The sequence below is a fragment of the Aquarana catesbeiana genome, linkage group LG03 (assembly GCF_042186555.1).
Source record: "Aquarana catesbeiana isolate 2022-GZ linkage group LG03, ASM4218655v1, whole genome shotgun sequence".
Classification (NCBI taxonomy): domain Eukaryota; kingdom Metazoa; phylum Chordata; class Amphibia; order Anura; family Ranidae; genus Aquarana; species Aquarana catesbeiana.
In genome coordinates, this window is record NC_133326.1 from 515,381,317 (window position 1) to 515,409,085 (window position 27,769).

The 27,769-nt window shown below is 40.7% G+C and overlaps 1 protein-coding gene across 2 annotated transcripts in view; it reads left to right on the plus strand.

Moving 5' to 3' along the window:
- The window catches only part of SGCD (sarcoglycan delta), a 628,273-nt gene extending 601,251 nt beyond the window's left edge, over positions 1-27,022 (plus strand). For both annotated transcript variants that reach the window (XM_073621164.1, XM_073621163.1), the window contains 2 exons: positions 12,535-12,658; positions 13,832-27,022. In XM_073621164.1, the coding sequence (XP_073477265.1) occupies positions 12,535-12,658; positions 13,832-14,005 (298 nt within the window). In that variant the 3' untranslated portion in view covers positions 14,006-27,022. The remainder of the gene's footprint in view (positions 1-12,534; positions 12,659-13,831) is intronic.
- The last annotated feature ends 747 nt before the right edge of the window (positions 27,023-27,769 follow it).

Below are 27,769 nucleotides of genomic sequence, written 5' to 3' on the forward strand. Positions count from 1 at the left end.
GGAGGAGGTGGCTGACCTCAAAGATCAGACACAGCTGGGTAGATGTGGCATTGCGAATCATCCTCCATTCCTCTGCTCTTTTCCTTTATTTGTGTTATTTCATCCTGCGGGAGAGAAACTTTCTGGACAGTTACACTGGTCTTTTTAATGATTGAGGTGACGTGTATATTGCTCAAGAAACCAATTAAATTACAATTTTTAATGGTAGAATTGCCTCAGTTTTAAACTTATAGAAAACAGCACTAACAATAAACCACTTTGTGATAGGTGCTCTCTTAAAAGTTCTAATAAGGAGATCTGATTTGCAGGTTCCTGGCCACATCTGATCATACAGCATTCACCAGGACAGAAGTGATGGGAAATCCAAAATATTGCACTGTCATCCACATATACCATACTTGGACGATCCCCCAGGAAGTTGGAAACCACACCGCTACTCCAGTGATCTGCAAATGCTTCTAAGTCCCATGCTTTTGAGACCCAAGCATCAGCCCTGCTGCCTTCCCGAACAGAGGAGGTTGGCTGCTTGGCATGGGTACCATTCAGAAAATGTTTTGCATTTTCCGAATAAATGCCAAGTGTCCTTTGATTGGATAAGGTGAAGAATGTAATGTCCCCAGCCAACCTCCTTTGTTCAAAATGCAGCAGTGCAAGGACCTGGAAGCAACTGGAGATCACTTGAGTAGAGGTGTCTACTTCAGTGATTTCAGGGGAATTAGCCAGGTATGGTGTATGCATAGTTACATCGGTCCAAGATGGACCGATGTAATTGTAAAAAATATCCATAGCTGGAATTCTTCTTTAAAAATGCCATTTAAAAATACAGTTTGCCGAAAAAAAACTAAAAATACTGGCCTGGCTTCCAACACTTACTGGAGGAGCAGGTAACATCACGGGGGGCATGGAGGCTCTCAGGAGGCATTATGGCATCCTCCTGGAAGCATTGGAAATTGGTCAAGGTAAGCTTTGTTTCTTCGTTTATTTTGGTTTTTAAACCACTTGCAATTGAGAGACTATAAGTAACGATGCCTTTCCATCTTAGTGAAAGGTCTGCTTTAATAAATGGCAGATATTCCAATAGGGGCACCTGTTCTGCTTTTAGATGGAATTTCTCTTTGTACTACCTGTTGTGTCTCTCGCAGAAGCAGTAAAGTGAAATCTCCCCATTGGGGCACACCAAAAAAAATGAGAGGGTTTTAAACCATTCCCTTCCAAAACTGAAAAAGTTTGGACTGTGAATATACTTTTTATACATACAAGAATCAGTTAAAGGAGCGCTTCACTTTTAGGATAGGATGGAGAAAGCAATGAGAACAAAATATATATGGATGAAAAAAATAAAATGAATGAATTTAATGTTAGGGCATCAGTTTGGAATCTCTGGAGGCACACTGCCCACCATAAAGTTGAGCATAAACCCCTCTTTCACTTTGGGCTTTCGCTCTCGGTTTGTTTCAGAGGTAACAGTCATCTTAATAAGGACATGTAGCAGACACTTTTATGTTACATGCTATTTATCATTTTTCAGTCATGCTCTATGTGACTACACACACATACACTCAGGAAATGGTCTCCCTCTCTTCTGTTAATTAACTTTGCCTCCCTTTAATCATGTTAATTACAGATGACAACATAATCTCGTTGTGCTTTCTTTTAGTGGAATGGAGGGAGTATCAGATTATACAGGAAAATATTTAGATAGATATGTCTTTCAAGGGCAAGTTAATTGTTCATCCACATTGCATGAATTTGATTATCAATGATTACGAATACATGGAAACATTTGCAGGGGAAAAAATTAATGCTTTTAATTTATGTAAATTGCAAGTTAATAAGGAATTTCTCTGAAAATTGGATGCAGGATGGTTTAAAATTCAACACCTTCTACAGTTGCTCTCAGCACAGTGCAGGGAAAGAAAGGATATATATAACAAAATAGTTTTAGGTCAGTTGTATTTAAATTCTTTAACCACTTCAGCCCCGGAAGGATTTACCCCCTTCCTGACCAGAGCACTTTTTACAATTTGGCACTGCGTCGCTTTAACTGCTAATTGCGCGGTCATGCAACGCTGTACCCAAACAAAATTTGCGTCCTTTTCTTCCCGCAAATAGAGCTTTCTTTTGATGGAATTTGATCACCTCTGCGGTTTTTATTTTTTGCGCTATAAATAGAAAAAGACAGAAAATGTTGAAAAAAAATGATATTTTCTAGTTTTTGTTATAAAAAAAATCCAATAAACTCAATTTTAGTCATACATTTAGGCCAAAATGTATTCGGCCACATGTCTTTGGTAAAAAAAAATGTCAATAAGCGTATATTTATTGGTTTGCGCAAAAGTTATAGCGTCTACAAACTAGGGTACATTTTCTGGAATTTACACAGCTTTTAGTTTATGACTGCCTATGTCATCTCTTGAGGTGCTAAAATGGCAGGGCAGTACAAACCCCCCCAAATGACCCCATTTTGGAAAGTAGACACCCCAAGGAAATTGCTGAGAGGCATGTTGAGCCCATTGAATATAAATTTTTTTTGTCCCAAGTGATTGAATAATGACAAAAAAAAAAAATTTACAAAAAGTTGTCACTAAATGATATATTGCTCACACAGGCCATGGGCATATGTGGAATTGCATCCCAAAATACCTATAGCTGCTTCTCCTGAGTACGGGGATACCACATGTGTGGGACTTTTTGGGAGCCTAGCCACATACGGGGCCCCGAAAACCAATCACCGCCTTCAGGATTTCTAAGGGCGTAAATTTTTTATTTCACTCCTCACTACCTATCACAGTTTTGAAGGCCATAAAATGCCCAGATGGCACAACCCCCCCCCCCCAAATGACCCCATTTTGGAAAGTAGACACCCCAAGCTATTTGCTGAGAGGCATGTTGAGTCCATGGAATATTTTATATTTTGACACAAGTTGTGAGAAAGTGACAATTTTTTTTTTTTTTTTTTGCACAAAGTTGTCACTAAATGATATATTGCTCACACAGGCCATGGGCATATGTGGAATTGCCCCCCAAAATACATTTAGCTGCTTCTCCTGAGTATGGGGATACCACATGTGTGGGACTTTTTATTTGCCATACTTTACATGCCATATTCCTATGGCATGTTTGAGCAATATATCATTTAGTGACAACTTTGTGCAAAAAAAAAAAAAAAAATTGTCTTTTTCCCGCAACTTGTGTCACAATATAAAATATTCCATAGACTCGACAAGCCTCTCAGCAAACAGGTTGGGGTGTCTACTTTCCAAAATTGGGTCATTTGGGGGGGTTTTGAACTGTCCTGGCATTTTATGCACAACATTTAGAAGCTTATGTCACACATCACCCACTCTTCTAACCACTTGAAGACAAAGCCCTTTCTGACACTTTTTGTTTACATGAAAAAATTATTTTTTTTTTTTTGCAAGAAAATTACTTTGAACCCCCAAACATTATATATTTTTTTAAAGCAAATGCCCTACAGATTAAAATGGTGGGTGTTTCATTTTTTTTTTTCACACAGTATTTGTGCAACGATTTTTCAAACGCATTTTTTTGGGAAAAAACACACTTTTTTCAATTTTAATGCACTAAAACACACTATATTGCCCAAATGTTTGATGTAATAAAAAAGATGATCTTAGGCCGAGTACATGGATACCAAACATGACATGCTTTAAAATTGCGCACAAACGTGCAGTGGTAACAAAATAAATACATTTTTAAAAGCCTTTAAAAGCCTTTACAGGTTACCACTTTAGATTTACAGAGGAGGTCTACTGCTAACATTACTGCCCTCGATCTGACCTTCGCGGTGATACCTCACATGCATGGTGCAATTGCTGTTTACATTTGACGCCAGACCGACGCTTGCGTTCGCCTTAACGCGAGAGCAGGGGGGGACAGGGGTGCTTTTTTTTTTTTTTTTCTTTATTATTTTTTTGCTTTTTTATCTTATTTTTAAACTGTTCCTTTCATTTATTTTTTTTTTTAATCATTTTTATTGTTATCTCAGGGAATGTAATGCAATAGGTAGTGACAGGTACTCTTTTTTGAAAAAAATGGGGTCTATTATACCCTAGATCTCTCCTCTGCCCTCAAAGCATCTGACCACACCAAGATCGGTGTGATAAAATGCTTTCCGAATTTCCCAATGGCGCTGTTTACATCGGCGAAATCTAAGTCATGAAATGCTCGTAGCTTCCGGTTTCTTAGGCCATAGAGATGTTTGGAGCCACTCTGGTCTCTGATCAGCTCTATGGTCAGCTGGCTGAATCACCGGCTGCATTCTCAGGTTCCCTGTTGAGACAGGAGAGCTAGAGAAAAACACGGAAGACGGTGGGGGCGGCATTCCCTCCCACTGCTTGTAAAAGCAGTCTAGAGGCTAATTAGCCGCTAGGATTGCTTTTACATGAAAGCCGACTGCTGGCTGGAAAGAATGCTACCAAGATGATACCTAAACATGCAGGCATCATTCTGGTATAACCACTCAAAGTCGTGAATGGCGTACCTGAAGACAAAAAAATGGTTAACAATAAAACACAGTAAACGGTAAAGTATAAAAAATTGTATGCTTGAAAAGCAAACATGATAAAACATAATAACAATAAAACATTGCAGAATAGAATACAGTAAAAAAGAGCAGAACAATAGAGAGAGAATAGAGAGAGAGAGAACAATGAAACGACAACTATTTTTTTTTATTTTATATATTTTTTTGTATTTTTTTTTTTTTTTTTTACACTTTTTTTTTGTAACTGTAACTTTTATAACTGTAACCAGTTCCAGGTTCAGGTCTCTCAAAATGCGATGGCATCTTGGGAGACCCTGTGAAAGTGTGCCTAGTCTGTGCAATGCTGTACCCTACGCTAATACTCAACTAGTGTATGGTAGCGTTCAAAACATTCACCAATGCAAAGACCAGGATTGTCAGGACAGGAGGGACAATAATAGCGGGTGTCACGCCCATAGCTGCACTTGCTGCAGACACAACATCTTTTTTGGGGGGGTTCGTTGAGTAGGGGTACTCGGGAGGACATAAAGAAAATGCCTCTCATGCAGCCGACTGCATTTGGTTGTGGATGTGAATGGGGGAAGTACGGGTGCTGCAGAAGTGGTGGGTTCCAAATTAGGATTGGCGAATGCAGCAGGAAGGGCACTATGGGCATGACGGGCCTGTTTGTCTTCTTCTTGGTGGCAGCGGGACACTACTTGTGCTTGCCACCTCACCAGCTTGAACTGCACTTATAGGACTCGCCACGTCACCAAGTGTTACTGCAGTGCTGGTTTGACTACGACCGGGGTGTACTAGGCCGCTGGTGCTTGCCAGTTCACCAAAACGCTACCAAAAAAAACTGTTAGCGATCGCAGGGATCAGGCATGACTCTGTGAACGCTGCAGTTATGTGTTTAGTGTTTTGTAAGTGACAGTGATCGATTGATACTGCACTTGGGTGGGCTGGGCTGGGCTGGGCGGAGGGGCAAAGCGCAGGTGCTAGCAGGTATCTGGGCTGATCCCGCTAACACTGCGTTTTTGGGAACCCTAAACTGCTGGGGACGCTAGTATAGATCTGATCGGATCAGATATTTATCCGTTCAGATACTTTACCACTAAGGGAGGTGTACGGTGCGTGCGTGGGTGTTAGCGGTACTGGCGCTAACCTGACGCTGCTTGGGGCTGGTGCTTGCCAGTTCACCAAAATGCTACCAAAAAAACTGTTAGCGATCGCAGGGATCAGGCCTGACTCTGCGAACGCTGCAGTTATGTGTTTAGTGTTTTGTAAGTGACAGTGATGGATCGATACTGCACTTGGGTGGGCTGCGCTGGGCTGGGCGGAGGGGCAAAACGCAGGTCCTAGCAGGTATCTGGGCTGATCCCGCTAACACTGCGTTTTTGGGAACCCTAAACTGCTGGGGACGCTAGTATAAATCTGATCGGATCAGATATTGATCCGTTCAGATACTATACCACTAAGGGAGGCGTATGCTGCGTGCGTGGGTGTTAGCGGTACTGGCGCTAACCTGACGCTGCCTGGGGCGACGCATATCACCGCCGGGCGATCAGGGGGCTAAACCTTTATTATCGGAAATAAACGGCGGGTGCCCTGACACTATAAAAAATAAACAAACTAACCAGCGTCACCCGTAACAGTTATACGGTGATCACTGGTGAAAGGGTTAACTAGGGGGCAATCAGGGGGTTAAAACCTTTATTAGGTAGTATATGGGGGTCCCCGACGCTATAAAACGCTGACGGCGAACCTAAATATTTATCTCCCTAACTATCGTCACCAGTGACACTAATACAGCGATCAGAAAAATGATCGCTTAGTGACACTGGCGACGGGGGGTGATCAAGGGGTTAAAACTTTATTAGGGGGGGTTAGGGGGGTACCCTAGACCTAAAGGGGGCTAACACTAACTGCCCTACCACACTAACTGTCACAAACTGACACCAATGCAGTAATCAGAAGAAAAAAAAAAACTGCTTGGTGTCAGTGTGACGGGGGGGGGGGGAGGGGTGATCGGGGGGTAATGGGGGGTGTAATGTGTGCCTGGCATGTTCTACTGTGTGTGTGTTGTGTTTTACACTCACATTGATGTCTTCTCTCCTCGGCGCCGGAACGGAAAATACAGAGCCGAGGAGAGATGACATAATTTCCTCTGCTGCTGTTTACTATACAGCAGCAGAGGAATGATCTCATTGGCCAGGAGCGATCGCGAGGGGGGGCCACGAATGGATGGCTTCCCCCTCACCTCCGATCGCCGGGGGAGAAATGCCGACCGCCTCGGGCACCGGGGGGGTCGGACCCCCCGCCCGCGGGAGGCAGATCACGTACAGGTATGTAATTCTGCCTGCCCGTGCCATTCTGCCGACGTATATCGTCGTGAGGTGGTCGGCAAGTGGTTAAAGCAGATCTTCACTTTAAATTAACTTTAATTTTGCCCTGCCTTCCCCCAGCACTTCCACATTTCTCTCCTAGGCAAGAAAGACGTTTGCATACCCTCACTCTTGTTCCAGATTTTTTTGTGTGTGTGTAGTTGTGCCACAGGGCTTTGGGTCCCGACTGAGCCCTGAGGTACATCAGTGCATGCGTGGGTTTTCCACACATCTACACACATGTGGTTTTCCCAGCACATGCACAAAGAGAGCTGTTATAGAAGATCCAACTGTGCCATGTTTGTGCAAGCCAAATCTGTGTCAAAGGGCTCTGCCGTGACTTGGAGGCTGGGCAGAACCCTTCAACACATCTGTACATGCACCATAATAATGAGAGGTGGCCCTCACAGAGGCATGGAGACAAACTAAAGGGGATTGAAGTTCCTCTTTAAGTTTTAAACTGTTTTATATGGGCGGCACAGTGGTGAAGTGGTTAGCACTTTCACCTAGCAGTAAAAAGGGTTCTTGGTTTGAATCCCAACCACGACACCACCTGCCTGGAGTTTGCATGTTGCCCCGCGCCTGTGATAGACAGAATGCTGGGATATGTTCTGTGTATCACAGGCGCGGGGTCAAGAGGAGGCGGGGCTGTGTGTGACGGCGAGCAGAGTGGGGGCAATTTCACGTAAGCTGTAACAGCGTGCTATTCGCGCTCTGTGATCTCGTGGCTCTCCACTTCCTCCAGTCATGATCCGGCCCACCCCACCCTCTCTCTTCCTCTGCCCTGGCGAGGCTGCATGGGTCACAGTGACTCTGCAATGGGGGCACGGTGAGGCTGCAATGTTGGGCACAGTGAGGAATTATACTTTAATTCTTGAGAGTAGGTGTGAAAATCAGGACAGGCTTGTAGGGGCCCCAGTGCATTACTTTGCCCAGGGGCCCATGATGCTGTTAAGATGGCCCTGATTGGATCCTGTCTAAAAATTGGCCCTAGTATGTATATGTATGAATGTGAGTTAGGGACCTTAGATTGTAAGCTCCTTGAGGGTAGGGACTGAGGTGAATGTATGATATATATGTAAAGCGCTGCGTAAAATTGACAGCGCTACATAAGTACCTGAAATAATAATAATATACAACATGTAAGTTGTTTGTTTTGTAAATAAATATTTGATACATTGTGGACCCTTAGTACAGGTTTACCAGAACCCTACCACACTCTGTGCATCCTCAGTATTTCACTAGTGTGTGTAGTTAATTGTCCTCTTCTCCTCCCAGAGAAACCATCTTCATTATTTTATTATTTTTTATTATTATTTTCCTAGAATTCCTCAGTCAACTTTTTACTGTCTACTCATGCTGTGGGTATTGTTGATTCAGACATTGCATCCGGCATAGGGTGCTCATTTTGGAAGTTTGTGCAACACAGTGAGTTAGCCACAGGGTGCTATACAGGTACATGGCAATAATCCATCACAATAGAACCCAGTCCATGAAGACCCCTTCAGGGGTATGCCCACCATGACGACAATGGATTTATACGCAGTTCAGCATTGTGAACAGATAAGACAGAGTATTTGACCATTACTGTGTAAAACAGCGCTAGGTTTGAAATGTATTCACCTTCACTCACTCTTAGGTGGATGATCAGGTGTTATGTCACACCACTGGTCACACACTTTAACACCACTTCCGCCTGGAGTCCTTATAGGGTACTCAAGTGCTTACTCCTGCCCTATTGCTAAAGACGGTCTACACCTGGGTTTCTACATACTCCTACCGGACACACTTACCTTGTCTCCTACAGAGCTCTGATGAACACCCGTTAGTACTAGATTAGTTAGCCTGACTCCAGATCATGACATCTTCACAATGAATGGGCGCATTCGCGTATCTCTTTTGCAGGCACATGGTGGTGCTATTCATTTTTAATGCCACCCCCACGCACCTTGCTAACAAAATACCATGTGTTTTAGTATGGCACAATTTTTATTTTTTTTTAATTTTTAAAAAAGTTTCATGCTGTTCCTTTGTGTGATTTTTGCGCATAGTGTAAACCCACTGAAATTAATGGGCTGCTGTAAACGCGACACGCATAACTGTGCAGAATCGCACAAAAGTGTGCATGCAACATTGCACATGCATAGGTGTAATTGGAATGTTAAAGAATTACTGCCAGTTTGCAGATAAGCAGATTAACAGCAATTAAGACCAACTCAAAGTTGGCTAGGGGGGTGCTGCGTGTTCATTGCTTTATTAATATGTTTGTATTTTACATTTACTTCACTAGCTGAAAAAAGCTGAAGCCCGATGGGAAAAACTCATCAGACCAGTTCCCTATTAGGCCTGCTTGCCTGTGATTGACAGTGTGTCAGTCCAATAGAAGCTTTGGAATCTACCCACTGCCATTCTCTTTCAATCATAAACAAAGTGGACCTAATAGGGAACTAGTTTCAGACTGGCTTCTGTTGGACCGGCTAACATACACACGGGCCGAATGTCGGGGCCAGTTTTTATTGAACCAGCCGATGTCTCCGGCATTTGGCCCATGTGTACTAGGCATTAGGGTGGATCTACTTAGGGCCATTTAAAATATGGGCACTTTAAACAGAGTGCACAGAAAACAAGATAATTTCTTCCTTATGGAATTGATTAAAAGCATAGTATGATCGAAACCGTCATTGCATTGCTACATTATATACTTTATCCCCAAATAAACCTTTAAAGTGTGCTGCAACCTTTGATTTGTGTATACATACTGTATATACTTATATATATATATATATATATATATATATATATATATACATTTCATAGTCTCCATACTGTCTTTTGTTGACATAAGGCTAAGTTAACAGGCTTCCCAGAGCGGATAAAGAATAGCAGGAAGACTACAATATGGTTTTCCAGGAGAAAAGAAAAATACATTGCTGGTTTGTCTCATGTTCCTCATTAAAAGAGAGAGAACAGATGCCTGTCAGGGGACCTAGCCTGGTGGCAAATCCATCATCCATCGGCAGACTACACTCAATAAAAATGAATATTCTTCCAAAAATGTTGTACTTGTTTCGTACCTTACCAGTGGCATTAGTCAGATCTGACCTGATATCATTTCAAAAAATATTCTCAAGTTTATATGGGGAGACAAGAGGCCCAGGGTGAACAAATGCACTCTATTCACACCTAAACAGAAGGGAGGGCTCAGACTGCCTGATCTTCAGAAATATTTTTATGCGGCCCAATTGGCCCAACTTACTAAATTCCACTCCCAACAACCTCAGGTACTATGGATGACCATGAAATCTTATTCCTGTCATCCCAATCCAATTTTGCATATCATGTGGTTACCAACGAAAGAGAGGCCAACCATTTTATGCCCCTCTCTTGCCTTCTCGCTAGACATTTGGGACAGACTTGCGAGGACTCAAAAATTCAAATCGCCCCACAACCCGCTAGTACCCCTCTTGAGAAACAGAGAGTTCACCCCGGGCCTCACCCCTCCTGCTTTTGAATGGTGGTCCAACAAGGGCTTCATATGGATTGCAGATCTTTGTGATCAAAAAGGCATGCTATCCAAAAGATTGCTGTTAGACAAAATACCAAGTACCGTATTCTGAACTCTATAGATTCACCCAAATACACCATTACATGCAAACTCTATCACGTAAGGGGGACCTTGTGACAATGACCCCCATGGAACACATGTGTCGACAATACGATAAACTTAGGGGTCACATATCCGCAATATATACTATTTTAACGTATGTCTCAGTAAAACTGTCCTGCATGACACACTGGGAGCATGACCTTTTAGAAACTCTGGACCGCGAGGAATGGCACTCGATAGCAATGGCAGCCTCTAGATCACTTATCAACACCTCAATTATTGAAGCGAATTATAAAGTTTTATTAAGGTGGTATTTGGTACCGGCTAGACTGGCCACATTTGTGCCCGGCGCTACTCCGGAGTGCTTTCAGGGCTGCGGCCAGGTGGGAACGATTTACCATATATGGTCCCAAGGTACGGAGGTTCTGGATTAGGGTCTACAACTTTGTGTACACTCTTACCCAGATCAACCTTGCCAAAATCCGCAAAGCATGCACTCTTGGGTAGCAGGGTAGCTCAAGCTTCCAAAGCCCATAGATGGCTTCTAACGTTCATATTCACAGCAGCCAAAATTACGATAGCAAGGCATTGAAAGTCAGCGGCCCTACCATTTGATCAACTTAAACACAGACTGTCTTGGCTTATGCTAAATGAAAGATTAACAGCAATTATGCAAGATAAAATGAAGACGTTTAATAAAGTATGGGATCCTTGGATCAGATATTTAACCAATGATCCCTGGACAATCACTAACTAAGATCTTTCCTGAGTGACACAACTAGGAGCACAGAGTCCTCCCTCCCCCGCCCCCCCCCCCTTTCCTCCCCCCAATATTGCCTCCTAACCCCTGTGATTCCCTTTTCATTTCCTCTTTTCACCCTGTCCCCTTCTCTTCTCTGAGACCCTGACATTGAGGGGTGTGAATTGCACCCCTCCATGACATGGGGGACAGCCTCCCCAAATGTTAGATGGGAAGCAGATGTCTCCTGAAGAGGAGGATTCACCTATGAGCCCTATAATGTGAAATTGAAGTAGGGATACAGAGTATAGTGTAATGGGTAAGGTGGATGATCCACCATATAGTCTGCTATACAAATCAGCACATGGCCTATCAGCACTGTCCAGACAGAGGGTCAGGGGGCCTGCAGCCTTATAGGACAGTTAGAGCAGAATGAAAGCTCCTCCTACAAGCTTTAACTTGACACTGATAGAAGTCACAAGACTGCTCTAACTGTTGATGAAAAAGGTATTTTACAGTTTATATTTACTAAAACTATTGGATTTCAATGTTCTGTGTATTATGGGATACCAGATATAGTGAATGCAGGGTCCTGGGTTTAGTAACACTGAAAGCTCTTGTATTGGTCTATATTTATCCATCACAGAGATACATTGCTTTAAAGGTGATAATATGTACCTTAAAGCCAACATGACAAAAACCTAAGCTATGCCTGCATGATATCCTTATTTCTCATTCTGTTCAGCTGCCAGGAATGAGAAAAATATTCAGTATTTGGGGATAAGGTGTACCATGTGACTCACTCGCTGACAGCAATGGTGCTTGGTGTTGCCACAATAATTGGGAGAATTATCAGCCTTGTGTAAGCTCCAACTGGAGCCAATCAGAACTTGAACAGGGCTGTCTTTCTTCCATCCCTGTGGTTGAACAGATTAAGGAAAGGAGAGTAAAAAAGTTAAATATATGCTGGTGGGGAAGTGAGAGTTAAAGTGAATCTGTGGCTTTGCTGTGCAAAGGCAAAGCCATAGGTTCACTTTAGGTTAACATCCTAGCATAAGTCTGTTTTAAAGAAGCATAAATTTGACAAACAGCCTGTAAAGTGATGGCAGGCACAATTCCGAAGTATGCTCATAACTTTAACAGAGTAATATAATAAATCAATTTTTAGCAGGTGCATTCCCCTGTGCTAGGCAGGTCAAACCAAGCCATTTTTTGAGGTTGCGTTGTTATAACTTGTACCAGTGAGACTGATTTCACTACTGCTGCCGCTCCGTACAGTAAGCCTTCTTAATATTTCTTACCTGCTTTTGAACAGGCTGGAATCACCGACACGGACCTTGATCATGGAGGCACCAAAAGGAATTGAGATAAATGCAGAAGCCGGCGGTCTAGAAGCATCTTGTAGAACAGATTTACGGCTAGACTCCACAGACGGAGAGGTAGGCTGCTAATAAAAAATGGACTAGTCAGGAATATGGTCCTATCATTAATTTAGACACATTCCTCTTATAGTTATCTCCAAAACATATTGCTGAAACTGATTTGTAGATCTGATGAGTTAGTTGAGTCATTTTTAAAGGGCCAATAAACCTTTAAAAAAATCTACAAGTAGTGTTTAGAGATATTTTTTAATAAAGCTCAAAAGCCTAGAGCTGCAGACAATTCGGAAAAGATCTTATAGACCTCAGTGAGGACCCACTGAGCAAGTGTGTCAAGCAGCATAGAAGATTTTAGCCGAAGGCTGTAAATGTTGCAGAAAGTTGTGAAGTCAATGAGCCAAAAGTCTTATGCCCCGTACACACGGTCGGATTTTCCGACGGATAATGTGTGATAGGACCTTGTTGTCGGAAATTCCGACCGTGTGTGGGCTCCATCACACATTTTCCATCGGATTTTCCGAGACACAATGCTTGAGAGCAGGATATAAAATTTTCCGACAACAAAATCCGTTGTCGGAAATTCCGATCGTGTGTACACAAATCCGACGGACAAAGTGCCACGCATGCTCAGAATAAATAAAGAGATGAAAGCTATTGGCCACTGCCCCGTTTATAGTCCCGATGTACGTGTTTTACGTCACCGCGTTCAGAACGATCGGATTTGCCGACAACTTTGTGTGACCGTGTGTATGCAAGACAAGTTTGAGCCAACATCCGTCGGAAAAAATCCTAGGATTTTGTTGTCGGAATGTCCGAACAAAGTCCGACCGTGTGTACGGGGCATTAGTGTGTGCATTTTTGTAAATCAAAAATTGATTCAATAAGATGGCGAGGCAGCAATCCAGGGTGCCGTGTCTATATCTCTTCTGTCTGTATATTCCTTTTAAACAAATAAGTGACTTCTGTTGAGCAGGGATGGCCACACACTGATCGAAATTCAGTGGCTTCAACAGGAATTTAAATCAGTGTTTGGCCAGCTTAGGCCAAGAAAAAGTTTGTAACTCAGACAACATCTGTCCATATCTGGTCATCTTATGGTGAAAATAGACCTGGATTAGCGGTAACAGAGTTTTGTGGCATGCTAGTTCATTTGTAGGAAGACTGTACTTAAACATGGTATATGTTATTTGCATTATGTACTCCTTTAAATATTTTTTCTCTTTTTTTTTTCAGATCCAGTTAAAAGCAGCTAACGTGAGGCTTCCACATCTACCACGGGGCTCTTACTCTGCGTCAGCGCCACGGCAAAACGTGTATGAGATCTGCGTGTGTGCCAGCGGAAAACTGTTTTTGTCTCAAGCGGGCAGTGAATCCACCTGTCAGACAAATAACAATATCTGTTTGTAAGAGACTGGCAAGCCAAGCTCCAAAGTCCCGGAGCATGACTGTATTCAGACACAGGAAGCCTCAGAAACAATATGTGTGTGCGTGTGAATATATACAAATATATATATAGATATATATATATATATATCTGTAAATCTATTAATCCCCCCAAAGAAGAGATTGTTCAGTGCCAGAAGCTCAGGGTGACCATCACTTGTCTTCCCTTGTGCCCATTTGCTGTTTTTCAAGGACTGCAATTCAAAGGGGACTGCTCATAAAATCATAAGAAACCCTAAACTGCAAGGTCTAAAATGACATTGCCCATAGCTATATATTGTGTAAGGTTTTATTTATACAATTAGCAGATTTTCAGAGTATATACAGAGTCTGGAGTTTAAGGGCTACTGAAAACTAGTACAAGAGTAGAGGTCACATAGTGAAGCTTTAAGTAGTCCTGTATTTAAAACAAATTCAAGGTTGGAAGGAGAATGATGTGGACAGCCTGTAGGCAACATCATACTTACCTTTATACCCTAATGTAAAGATTCTGTTCCATAACGTTTCATCTTTGACCCGGACAGAGAATTATTTGTCAGATGCATACGAAAAAGGCAAAGGTAAGTATAATTTTGCACCCAGGCTGCCACATCTCTACCAAAACAGTATTAAAATGTATCTAAAGCCATTTCTAGAGTAGTGAATGGCTAAAACTTCTGTCAATTTTTATGTCTGCATCTGTGTCCGTTTGGGGAGACTCCCCTTCACTTCCTGTCCCAGCAGACACAAAAGTGGGAGAGAAGACATTTGGTGACAACTGTAAACCTTTGTATTGCGTATCACTTTCTGTTCCAGTAACAACGGTCACCAGGACAAACGGCGAGAGAGAATCTCTCCAGGAGGTGCACAGACAGCTGTAAAACAGAAGAGATACTTTAACCTTGCTCTATCCATAACAATAACATTTTTATATGTACATTTTTATATACATTTTAGGAGTTTTGTGACTGATTGTTTTACAAACCCAATTCCAAAAATGTTGGGACGCTGTGTAAAATGTACATAAACAGAATGCAATGATTTACAAATCTCATAAACCCAAATTTTATTCACAATAGAAAATAGAAAACATATCAAATGTTTAAACTTAGAAAATGTACCATTTTAGGAAAAAAAAGCTCATTTTGAAATTGACATGTCTCAACAACATACCTCAAAAAATTTGGGACAGGGCAAGAAAAAACTGGCAAAGTCCAACCCCAATTCCAAAAAAGTTGGGATAGAGCCAATTCACCCTCTTCTTTTAACAAGACTCTGTAAACATCTGGGAACTGAAGTGACCAGTTGCTGGAGTTTTGGGAGAGGAATGTTGCTCCATTCATGCCTGAGCATATACTGCTCTAAAACCTGGATATACAGTATCTTTCAGCTTGATGGTACCTTTCCAGATGTGCAAGCTGCCCATTCTATATGCACGAATGCAATTGCCATACCATCAGAAATGCAGGCCTTTGAACTGAGCACTGATAACAAGCCGAAAGGTCCCTCTCCTCTTTGGTCCAGAGGATGTGGTGCCCATGGTTGCCAAAAAGAATGTAAAATTTTGATTCGTCTGCCACAGAACAGTTTATTAATTTGTAACAGAAAGTTTTAAATGAGTTTTGGCTCAGAGAAGACAGCGGCGTTTTGGGATCATATTCAGCTATACCTTCTTCTTTGCATGATAGAGCTTTACCTTGCATTTTTGGATGGCACGGCCAACTGTGTTCACGGACGGTGATTTTTAGAAGTATTCCTGAACCCATGCAGTGATGTCCATCATATAATTATGCCTATTTTTAATGCAGTGCTGTAAGGACCAAAAGATCACATCCAATATTGCGTATTGGCCTTGTTCCCATTGCACACTGAGATTTCTCCAGATTCTCAGACTCTTTTGATCACATTATATATTGTGGATGATAATCTATTTAAAAAGGCTTTGCAATTTTGCACTGAGGAACATTATTCTGAAATTGTTTGTCAGTTTTTTGGAAGAGCTTTTCACAGATTGGTGAACCTCAGCCTATCTTTATTTCTGAGACACTGCTCTTTTTATACCCAGTCATATTATTGACCTGTTGCCAGTTAACCTAATTAGTTGCAACATGTTCTTCCAGCTTTTCATTGTTAGTACCACTTACTTTGCCAGGTTTTTGTTGCCCTGCCCTAACTTATTTGAGATGTGCTGCTGCCATCAATTTTAAAATTACCTCACTTTTTTCTTAAAATTGTATAATTGATCAGTTTGATATGTTTTCCATTGTGAATAAAATATGGGTTTTTGAGGTTTGTAAATCATTGCATTCTGTTTTTTGTAGATTTTACACAGCGTCCCAACTTTTTTGGAATTGGGTTTATATAAAACAGGTATCTAAGGCAGCCAATTAAAACACCCACTCAAAGAGCTTTACGAATTTTAGGTATATGGATGCTTGTGTTTCAGTAGGCAACATAACCTGGTGCCAGATAAATATTTCCAGTTTAATCATAGACAAAAATTGCATGAAAGAACAAAGTAAATCTGTAGAAAGGTTGGTAAATTGGCAAGTGCTTTTAAGAATTGGCATCCATTGATCCACCCATATGTGGCCATTTACTGTCCTGAAATGCAAATCCAAAACTTCATAGCTTGCTCATAGTGGGGAAGCAAGCACATACAGTACATTCAAGTGGGCCAGTGGATGCAAGTTTGCTATGGTGTGTGCAGATTGACAATCCACATACTGGTCCTTGCTTAACAAGGTTAAGTGACACTGAACAGAGACATTTTGTTTTTTGTGCCTTTTTTGACACCACAGTCACAAGACTGCATATAAACTTGCTACTAGCAACTTGCTAGGACAGAAGTACAGAAGTTAACATGGCTGACCTGATTTTAGAAATTCAAGTTCCAAGGCCATCGTCTTTATCCTTGCTTTACAATGCACTGGGTAACTACCCAACAACAACCTTGCAAGTCAAGAGTTCTGATTCCAATGGCTATGTGCTTGTTCTGGGTCTAACTCGATAAATACAAAGAAAGGAGGAGGATGACAGCCCTTTATCTTGCACATTCAAAAACAAGTCAGCAGTGGCAGCTCCCATGTTTCTAACCTGCTATTTTCTTTTTATTAATAAAAATTGTTTACTATAGGATATCTAACAAGCCTGGACCACTGTTGAAAATACCACTCGAACAATATAGCCAATGCGCCTTCCAAATTTGTTGCCTCTCTTTGTCTAGCACAGTCTTGACAATGTACAGTGACAGAGCCTATATTGTTTCTTTTGTGCGCTATTGATCGCCATTGATTTCAGTTGCACACAAGTTTCCTCCTTATCTCTCTAATGTTATAGTGGTTTAAATCTGATAGGCATTTTATTTCTTTCTCAAAGGTTTATTGTCAGGCCAAATACGTGGTTTAAACCTGAGATTTTATCTAATAATTAGCATCAGTATATTGTCAGGTGTTAATAGGGAGCATAGAGGAGCTTTGGCCTGTTTCTTGCTTTTTATACAGTGTCCTGATCAGTGCTGTTGGAGAACCGAGGGAATTAGCAGGGAGCATGGAACGCTCCTCCTCGCGTATCATTAGCTGGTCTCTGTTCCACTCATTTATGTATAGAGCCTGTAGTACCTTTCAGTAGCTTCCAGATCCTTCCCACATTAGTATCTTATGTTGTATAATTTCTGGTGGCTTACATTGTCAAGCATGCAGAGTTATGTACATATTAGGAAATATTATTGGGAAAACAAATGAAGCTGGCTTTGTACACAGGGGCATGGTCATGCTGGAACAGAAAGGGCCTTCCTTAAACTGTTGCCGCATGGTTAAATGTTCACAACTGTATACGATGTACATGTATGCTGTAGCATACCTAAATTTTAAAAAAAATTTAGAATGGGGTGTCCAACAAGCTCATACTAGTGTGATGGCCAGGTGTCCACAGACTTTGGATCATTTTGTGTATTTTTCCTATACAGGGCCACATACATACAAATTCATTTCACCAGAGTCCTGACATTTTTTCTGAGGGGTTGTCCTCCTAGAGAAGCAATATACATCTTGGCTTGGCATTATGGGATGTTACATGCACCATTTAAACTAGGGCATCAAAAAGCCATGTTGCCACATGTGGCCATATTTACTGAAATGAGTCAATAAATTACGATATATATGGTGGCCACTTGGTGGGTGTTGAAGCCACCCAAAAAGCACTGATTTTTGTGCTACCCTATGAATCTCTTAAAATAGAACTTGTAAGGACTGTTTCTATCTGTCCTGGTCATGTATGTAGCATTACATGAGTGTAATTAAAAAAACAAAAAAAAAACAACAGCTTTAGTTTGTGAAAAATATTGTTTAGGGGTCCCCACACCTTTAACAGTAGGGTACATGAGGAAAATGGTAAACTATGGCCATCTCTTCCCATCAGTATGTCATAACTCTGCAGATCTGATCAAGAAAAAAACTTTCTGCTACCATGATTCATCCTGTGCTGCCAATCACCATAATGTGATGAATGTTGGATGGCCACTGGCCCATCAGACACTGGACTGCAAGGAAAGTAAGCAAATGTTTAACTGGGTATATGCAGACATGTTGTCAAATACTCTTAAAACAATCTGATGAAATTCTTTAAACACTTGATTGTTTTTCTAATATTTTTCTGGCATTTTCTTGTATATGTAGCTCCCCTTATCTCACCCTAATAATAACTTCAATCCGCTTCATGATGCATAAGGTCACCCAGAGCACTGTAGTATGTAGAATACTGGACTGAACTATCTCTTATCAAAAAAGGGGGACATGTTGCCTATGCCTTAAGACAATGCACTCTGCAAGGAAAAGCACAGAGGGGAAGTTTCAGATTTAACTGTTTGCTGTCTATATTTTTTTTATTTTTTTGTTTTATGTTATTTGGGGTGGGTATTACATATGGAGTACAATGAATGGGATTTGAGTGATGGCTGAGTGGTGTGATTTCTTATGAAAAGATGCTTTTTTTTTTTTTTTTTTGTATGTTCAATAATGTTACAGGTTACTAGTTCGAAATGCTGCTACAGTCTTGTTACATGGCTATGGGATACTTAGAAAATGGATCACTATCATGTGACCCGGTTGGGGAACATGGCATAAGTCACATGACCTGGCCTTCATTTGGCTTTGTCTTTTTGGACAACTCACCTTGCCTTGTTTAGTTAAAATAGAAGTTGTCAGCAGTTAATACATATGACTGGTGGAATTATTTTACAGGGCCAAGGATAGTGTGTAAAAAAACAGCGACCCAGAACTATCACCTTTGTTCTGACTGTTATATACAGATGAAAGGTGATATTGGATTGGTTGGTAGGGATCACTTCTCACCACATCCTTTTCTAGTGTATTATTAAATACATTTGAGTGTATTTACAAGTTTTGCCTGACAGCTTTTAAGTGATCTTATTGATTGAACCCATTTTTTCCACTGGATCTAAGCTGCGTTGTGGTAATCCACTAGTGGCCAATCAATCGAAAGCAGAAAGAGGGCCTCATTACACTGCTGTTGGCTTCTATTAGCTTCATAGGCTTGAAGGGAAACTATACTGTTTTATCAGCTAGCACACAAATTCTTACTGTAAGTTTCACCAAAGGTATTAAGAAAATGTCAGCATTTTCCCATGCTTGCCCTTGCATATTTGGTCTTTATTATTTCATAAAAAGATTTGTAATTGCACCCTCTAAAGGCAATCTATATATCAGGGAATGTGATCAGCATTTGCCTAAAGAGACACCATCATCTGGTTAAACAAATGATGTCAAATATTTGTAAGAAACTTAAGTTGTTGTAAACCCTTACATATAGCCAGTGAAGTGACTGGCCTCAGATGATACACAGATATGAAACAAATTAAGGATGAAATTTCACTCTGCAGTGCTCAGTGTGGAGAGATCTGAGAGCTGATTGGAAGGAAGGGACACACACCCCTTTCACACAGTACACAGTAACAGAGCTGAGGCTGTCAATCAGCTGGAGCTCCCTCCCCTGTCACCATTTTTCTCTTGGTGTCAGGAAAATTTGTAAGAAGTGATTCATGCTAATAAGATACAACATGAAAGGGCACCGCTCTGATCAATGGGGCAAAATGATATTCACTAAAGGTTGGCTGTTCCTTCCCAGGTGCTCAGGCTGGGATGTCCTCCCGCATATGTATATAGCATAGCTCAAACAAACAAACAAATGGAGAGCCGGCCACTTTGGAATACCTTCTGGAATTTATTGAAATATGGTTCAGTAAAAGCAAACGGCTAACATGTTTTGGCAACTCTAGCCTTGATCACGGAAACTGTATAGTACACAGTATACAGGGATATGCTTCATATTTCATGTCTGAGGTTTACAAACACTTTAACATTACCACCTGTATTCATAGCGGCAGGGCATGTTAATCACGTAGCAGAAGGGTGAGGGTGGGGGTGGTGGGATGGTTACAATAGGGTCAGCGGGGAAACCCAGGCATTTGACACACCTAGATGTGTCAGATGTTTAAGATTCTAACATCAGCTGTAGGTCTGCAAGATAGCAAAGATTGTATTTTACAATGCTGTACCAGTTTTAATTTGTTTAACCGAATGATTCTCTGTGTTTATCCAAAGGAACTGTAAAAACAAAATATATGGTTTCCCTTGAAGTCCTACCTTTCCAACATAATGGCTCCCATGAACACCGCCATTTAAATGAGTGGACTGTAATACTATGTTTCATTGATGGTAGCACTGTTGGACCTTGTTATATAAGTGTTACAACCTTTGTAAATACATTTATAGGTCTTGTTAGCTTTATACAAAATCCATTTATAGTTAAAATTTACCAGACTCTAAAGAAAGCAAAGTAGAGCTCAGCCTTCTTTATGTTATGAAACCAAAAGTCACCATTTCCAGTGTTCTGGAATCCTAAAGCAATGAGGTTACACCTATCCATCTGGGAGTACCAAACATTTGATTGTGAGACCTCTTTTGAGCACTAAACCCAAGGGATGCCCCACGTCTACATCAGAGAAAACTGAGACACAATGAAATTATCTGTTTAGATGTTTGATCTGTTTTAAAGGTGTTTGATTTTGCGTGGGTATATCCTCTTTTTAGCATGTTTTTGCCACTTGTTCTCAAAAATATGACCTATCCACACAAATGACATAAACAGAATGTGCAGCAGGACCTATTAAATCATAGCATACCTTCAGATTTTTATACAGGGTAGTGCAAAGATGAATAATGTGTTACCCATAGTGCCCAATTGGATTTAACCTTTCATAAATGTAGGGCAGTCATAAAAAAAAAGAAATATTGAGATTGCACTTCGTTAAATGAAGGCTTAAGTAACAATCACTTTATTCATCCAGATACTGTAGATTACTGTTTGCCAACGGCTCTGCATTCCATGTGTTAGGTATATCTTAAACCAAAGACTAGCAAAAGCCAGCTTGTCATAAACATGAGGGCTGTCCAGTACTTCTAAGGTGAAGGTGAAGCCAAGCAATCGCTTTGCCTTTAGCAACGTCAAGTAAGAAATCATCTCCAGTTTGAAGATTTTTTACATTTATCACGTATCCAGTTTGGTTGGATTTATTGACATTGCTCTTGAAGTGACCAGAGACCAATGTTTGCAGTATGGGCTGTTAGAGCCTTCAAGTTCACTTTATTTTTGTCCCTGCTTTGCATATTACAGTGAGGAAAAAAAGTATTTAATCCCCTTCTGATTTTGTACGAAGACAAAAGAATGATCAGTCTATAATTTTAATGATAGGTTTATTTTAACAGTGAGAGATAGAATAACAAAAAATATCCAGAAAAACTAATTTAAAAAAAGGTGTAAATTGATTTGCATTTTAGTGAGTGAAATAAGCATTTGACCCCTTCTCAAAACATGACTTAGTACTTGGTGGCAAAGACCTTGTTGGCAATCACAGAGGTCAGACATTTCTTGTAGTTGGCCACCAGGTTTGCACACATCTAAAGAGGGATTTTTTCCCACTCCTCTTTGCTTTTTGCAGATCCTCCCCAAGTCATTAAGGTTTTGAGGCTGGCGTTTGGTAACTTGAACCTTCAGCTCCCTCAACATACTTTCTATGGGAATAAGGTCTGGAGACTGGCTAGGCCACTGCAAGACCTTAATGTGCTTCTTCTTGGCCATGTGTTTTGGGTCATTGTCATGCTGGAATACCCATCCACGACCCATTTTCAATGCTCTAGCCGAGGGAAGGAGGTTCTCACCCAAGATTGGACGGTACATGGGCCCTTCCATCGTCCATTTGATGCGGTGAAGTTGTCCTGTCCCCTTAACAGAAAAACAGCCCCAAAGCATAATGTTTCCACCCCATGTTTGACAGTAGGAATGGTGTTCTTGGGGTGGTCATAGGCAGCATTCCTCCTCCTCCAAACATGGCGACTTGAGTTGATGCCAAAGAGCTCGATTTTTGTCTTATCTGACCACAACACTTTCACCCAGTTCTCCTCTGAATCATTCAGATGTTCATTAGCAAGCTTCAGATGGGCCTGTACATGTGCTTTCTTGAGCAAAGGGACCTTGCAGTGCTGCAGGATTTCAGTCCATCACGGCGTAGTGTGTTACCAATTGTTTTCTTGGCGAATATGGTCCCAGCTGTGTAGTTCTGGGCTGATTCCTCATGTTCTCATGATCATTGAAACTCCACAAGGTGAGATCTCGCATGGAGCCCCAGACCGAGGGAGATTGACAGTTATTTTGTGTTTCTTCCATTTGTGAATAATCACACCAACTTTTGTCACCCTCTCACCAAGCTGCTTGGCGATGGTCTTGTAGTCTATTCCAGTCCTGTGTAGGTCTACAATCTTGTCCCTGACATCCTTGGACGGCTCTTTGGTCTTGGCCATGGTGGAGAGATTGGAATCTGATTGATGGATTTCCTCTGTGGACAGGTGTCTTTTATACAGGTAACAAGCTGAGATTAGGAGCATTCCCTTTAATTTCAGCTCGTTACCTGTATAGAAGACACCTGGGAGCCAGAAATCTTGCTAAATGATAGGGGATCAAATACTTATTCCACTTTTTTGAAATGCATTTTTCTGGATATTTTTGTTGTTATTCTGTCTCTCACTGTTAAAATAAACTTACCAATAAAATTATAGACTGATCATTTCTTTGTCAGTTGGCAAACATACAAAATCAGCAGGGGATCAAATACTTTTTTCCCTCACTGTCTATGTTCAGCAGACTATGTGAGCCATCCCCTTACCTCCAGTCCACCTCCAGTTCCCTCATTTCACCCAGCCTCCTAACTCCACTGCTGTGGACTGCCAGTATTACCAAGTCTAGCTCTCTATCATAAATGGTTGGGAAGTGGGCACTGAAGGAATGTTAAAAGCAAACCTTTTTGAAGTACTTTCGAATTACATCCGTCAAACCATTTAATGTACCAATGAGAATTTTCATACCAATGTCTGTTTGAGAATTTTCTAGTTTATGGAGTGCTTTTTTTAGGGTGACAACCAAGAAAGCTGAAAGTCAGCTGAAATAAATGTCTAGACATACATTCTTCAAAAAAGCTCCTCATCCTCCTCTTCAAGGTCAGGGGAGAAAAAACAGTTCAGTTCAGGGCTATCCTATTAGTCCTGATTTTCTTAGTTCCCATAAAATACTATGTCGATTTTCTTAACAAAATGGCTATACTGTAGCAGTTACAGAACTCCCATACACACGAGGGAAAGAGAAGCATAAAAGTTAATTAATTTACATAAAAATGTGCTTGCATAAAAAATACTACAACTAGTTTTCGAAGTAGAAAATTGTGATTGTGTACCTTTAATAAAATCCCTGCTTGAACTCGTCTTTGAGTTCTTACCAGGTAAGGGAGGGAAATCTGTTTGTTTACCTACTGCCATATGTTTCTCAGCTAGAAAATGCTTTTATTGTATTTGGATATTATAGTTGACAGTAAAATCCATAAGTACAGCTGGGAAGTGCCGACTTGAAGGATTAGGCTATACTTCAGGCCATAGAGGCTTGTCTTGTGTCCATCACTCTCTAACATCTTCACTATTTTTTTTGGACACGATCGACCTTTTTCCTATTTACTAGTTTCACCTTTTTAAACATCTTTATGTCCACCAGTTCTTGTGCAAGGTGTTTTTTTTTTGTTTTGTTTTTTTTGCTGTTGCCTTTGAATCCGGGCACAAAAAAGAAGGCAGGATCTGGAACTTAGGTTGCAAAAGTAGTATAGGGCTTATGGAGGGGGAAGGGGGGCCTTTGTCCTATTCGCCTTGGATGCTAAAGGACCTTGTTCCGGAATGGTCTGTCATTAGAAACAAATAAGTTAAAAAGCCACCTTGTAAAAGAAGTGTAATAACACTTCCCAGTTCTGCCTCTTATGGTTCTGATTATCGCTCACTTGAAGATCTTCATTGACCAAAAAATCTTTAGTATGCAAACCTTCTGGATTTGTCCAAAGCCTGCTTCCCCAGCTCCACACTGTGATTCTCCCCACTGGTCACTATATCACTACAGCTGTGCAGGGGCACAGTAGTGACCACTGACCTAACAGTCAGCAGGTGGAACCCGTAGAGAGGGTGTTCATGCGCCAGACACACCTGAAAGTCTTGGATGCTGAGGTAACTCTGGCCAATGTGGATCTGGAAGGGAGTGAAGATCAGAATCATGGGTGGCAGCACTTGCTAATATTACAAATTTCTTACAAATAGACAGAGTACTTTTAACCCTTTTACTACCATCAATGTATGTCATTCGCCAGCAGCAGTGGGAAGGTTTTACACACTCCAGGCTGCTTTAGTTTTCTATTTGTATTTGATTCATTAAATGAATGCTGCCATATTGTAAACTTCACTGATAAGCTGAATTTCATTTTGGTCTTATTCATGATCAATAGCTATGAGCTATTACTGATGTAATTAAAACCTGAAGAGATCAATGATCACAAAGTATAACCCATATTTATTGAGAATTTAAAGGAAATTTAATTATGTCAATTATGCCCTCAACATGCACCCATTTAGAGGTGTAGATTTAAATTTTCCAAAGCTTTTAAAGAAATGAATTGCTAAGGATGGGTCAAGTTTAGTAATCTATGACAGCCAATCAGTTTTCAATTTACCTTCTTTAGATTATTAATGGATGGGATCTGATTGGTTGCTGTGGGTTTCTGTGCTTTGCCCTTGGTTTAGAGCAGGGGTCTCTAAACTTTTCAAAATGAGAGTCACATCATATATTTTAAAAATATATATTCGGCCAGCAGATTTTTTACAAATATCTGCTGGCCAAAAAAGAAAATCCCTATCAGAGCCCCCCTTTCCACCCGTGTCCCCTCTTATATCAGGGTCCCCATTAGAGTCCCCCTACATCTAAGTTACCCTTTCATCGTGGTCCCCATCATATTCCTCCCCTTACATCAGGTTCCCCATCAGAGTCCCTTCTTAGATCAGAGGCGGAGACCATAGGCAGCCTCTGCTGACCTTTTTTCCCAATCTGTGCACATTGAGGATACACCACTGACCCTAGCTGCAGACCAGATAAAATCTTGTAGTGGGCCAGATTTAGAGATGCCTGGTCTAGTGTGAAGCTTATAAAACACGTTCTGTAATGGTTAACTTAGTTAGTACATATTATGACTTATCAAGGTGCCATAAAATTTACAATGAAGTTGATCTTGAAGACCCATAAAGATGTACAGCTTATGAACAAAACAACTGTATATTTATCTATCTAGGCCCTAAGGGAATTTATTAAAGCTTAAAAAAAATCACTGAACTCCAGCATAACACTGTATAGAGAAACAGGGGAGTTTGTGTGTCTGTGTGTATGTGTTTGTATACAATTGTCGATGCGCGTCCAGTATTTTGTGCATTTGGTATTGGGGTTCAAAATCTTGACATTGCTCCAACTTGCAACCCCTCCCCCTCGCATCCCATAATGCACCAGTACATTGTGGTGCCTTCTTTCGCCCAGTAATTATAGTTCATAAAAAAAACTTTCATCAGGTTCCCTGTAAACAAAATCCCGTCACATCTATTTGTCACCTTGGACAATATGTTTGCTTGAAATTGATTAATGTCAATTCCTAGAGTTGGCTTAAAATAGTACAGTCCAGACAATACTTTTAAAGGACAGTATCATTTGTCTTGATGGTTTCCTTGTCACCTGCAAACAATAGTGCAACCATTTTGCTCAAATAGCTAATATTTAGGTAAAGCAGTGGAAGGTTGAATGTAATTGCCAAACTAAGATATGTCAAAGTTTAACCCTAATGACAGGGTACAGCCATTTTAAAAGGATGTTTGGTTCCTGAGGCCTACAGGCAACTGTGTAGCCATTTTGAGATGTCAGTTTATTGTGAGTTTGTTTGAACTGTCTGTAGACCAGTAACTTCACTCAATAATAAATATTCAGTATATTTATAAAGCACTTAAATCATAAACAGAGGAATCCCCTTCTTTGTGGTGCTGCCTTAGTATTGAAGGCACACGCTCCCAAAGAATGTGGTCACTTTTGCCTCCTATGGACACTTGGGAAACAACATGGTGATACAAAATCAGCATTAGAGTACTGGTACTCTAGTGTCCTTAGGAGGCAGCTGAAGACCAAGATGAAAGGTTAGATCGTGTCTTAGGCCACCAACAGATGGCACCATCTAAGACAAAACTCTCATTCATGGTAGGCATTACCCCATTTTTGAATGTTTCTGAGATACCCCAAGCATTTTCCCAATACATTTTTGTGTATGTCTGAGTAATGATTGGACTGTGTGCGTGCGGAATGAATACGGAGAAATATATACAGCTTTTGGGGTTGTTTTGTATTTGGGTTTTCTGTGAGTCTGTACTCACTCTATGCAAAAATTTTGTAAGCATTTGCAATAATGCTCCGTATAATAATAAGATCTTTTAACTTTATTACACTTTCTGTACAAGAATAAAAAAGTGATTTGTATTTAAATGATTTCAATTGCAATCTTGTAAGACCTCTTAATAAAATAACAGTTAATAAGAATCTGTCTCGTTTATTGTATCTATGGGGAGTAGAATGCCATGCTGTGTAGTCATTTTTTTGTATGTAAAATGCAGGGCATTTAGCATCACTGTAAACACACAGGAGAGTGCTGGATCTTGAAATGCATGTCCACTTTTGCAGTCAAATTGGAATAACACCTATTTTAAATTTGTTACATATCATAACAAAAAAAAAAAAAAAATTAACATTTGCTGCTATTTTTTTACTTGCTTAAAAATCCTACCCAACTTTTGCTTTCATTTGCAGTTTAAGTCGTATCAAATTCTAAAACAAAAATGTAGCTTGCAAATCTTTAACTGCTAGGACAGCATTTGTTTTACTTTTTTTTAGGCATGTTTCCTTTATTTTTACCTGGTGATCCAGCCAGTAAAACACTTCATGGGTCTCTACCCTGGGCGGGGGAACAGCAGAGACACCTTTAGACAGCAGCGTGTCAATCTGGGGAGAGGGGAATGTTAGATGGACTAGGAAATTTAGATGGACTGGAGTGACAAATTAAAACTGAATTCTGCCTAACATTTTTTTAAAACAACTATAGCAACAGTTTTGTATTTCCTTTTAGGATAAAGTTTTTACATACAGTAAAATAATAAAAGCTGACCGTTGTAAACACCAATGTCAGTGTTAAATGGTTGGTCTCAACCCTCTAATGCCCCGTACACACGGTCGGACACTGACCGGACATTCCAACAACAAAATCCATGGATTTTTTCCGACGGATGTTGG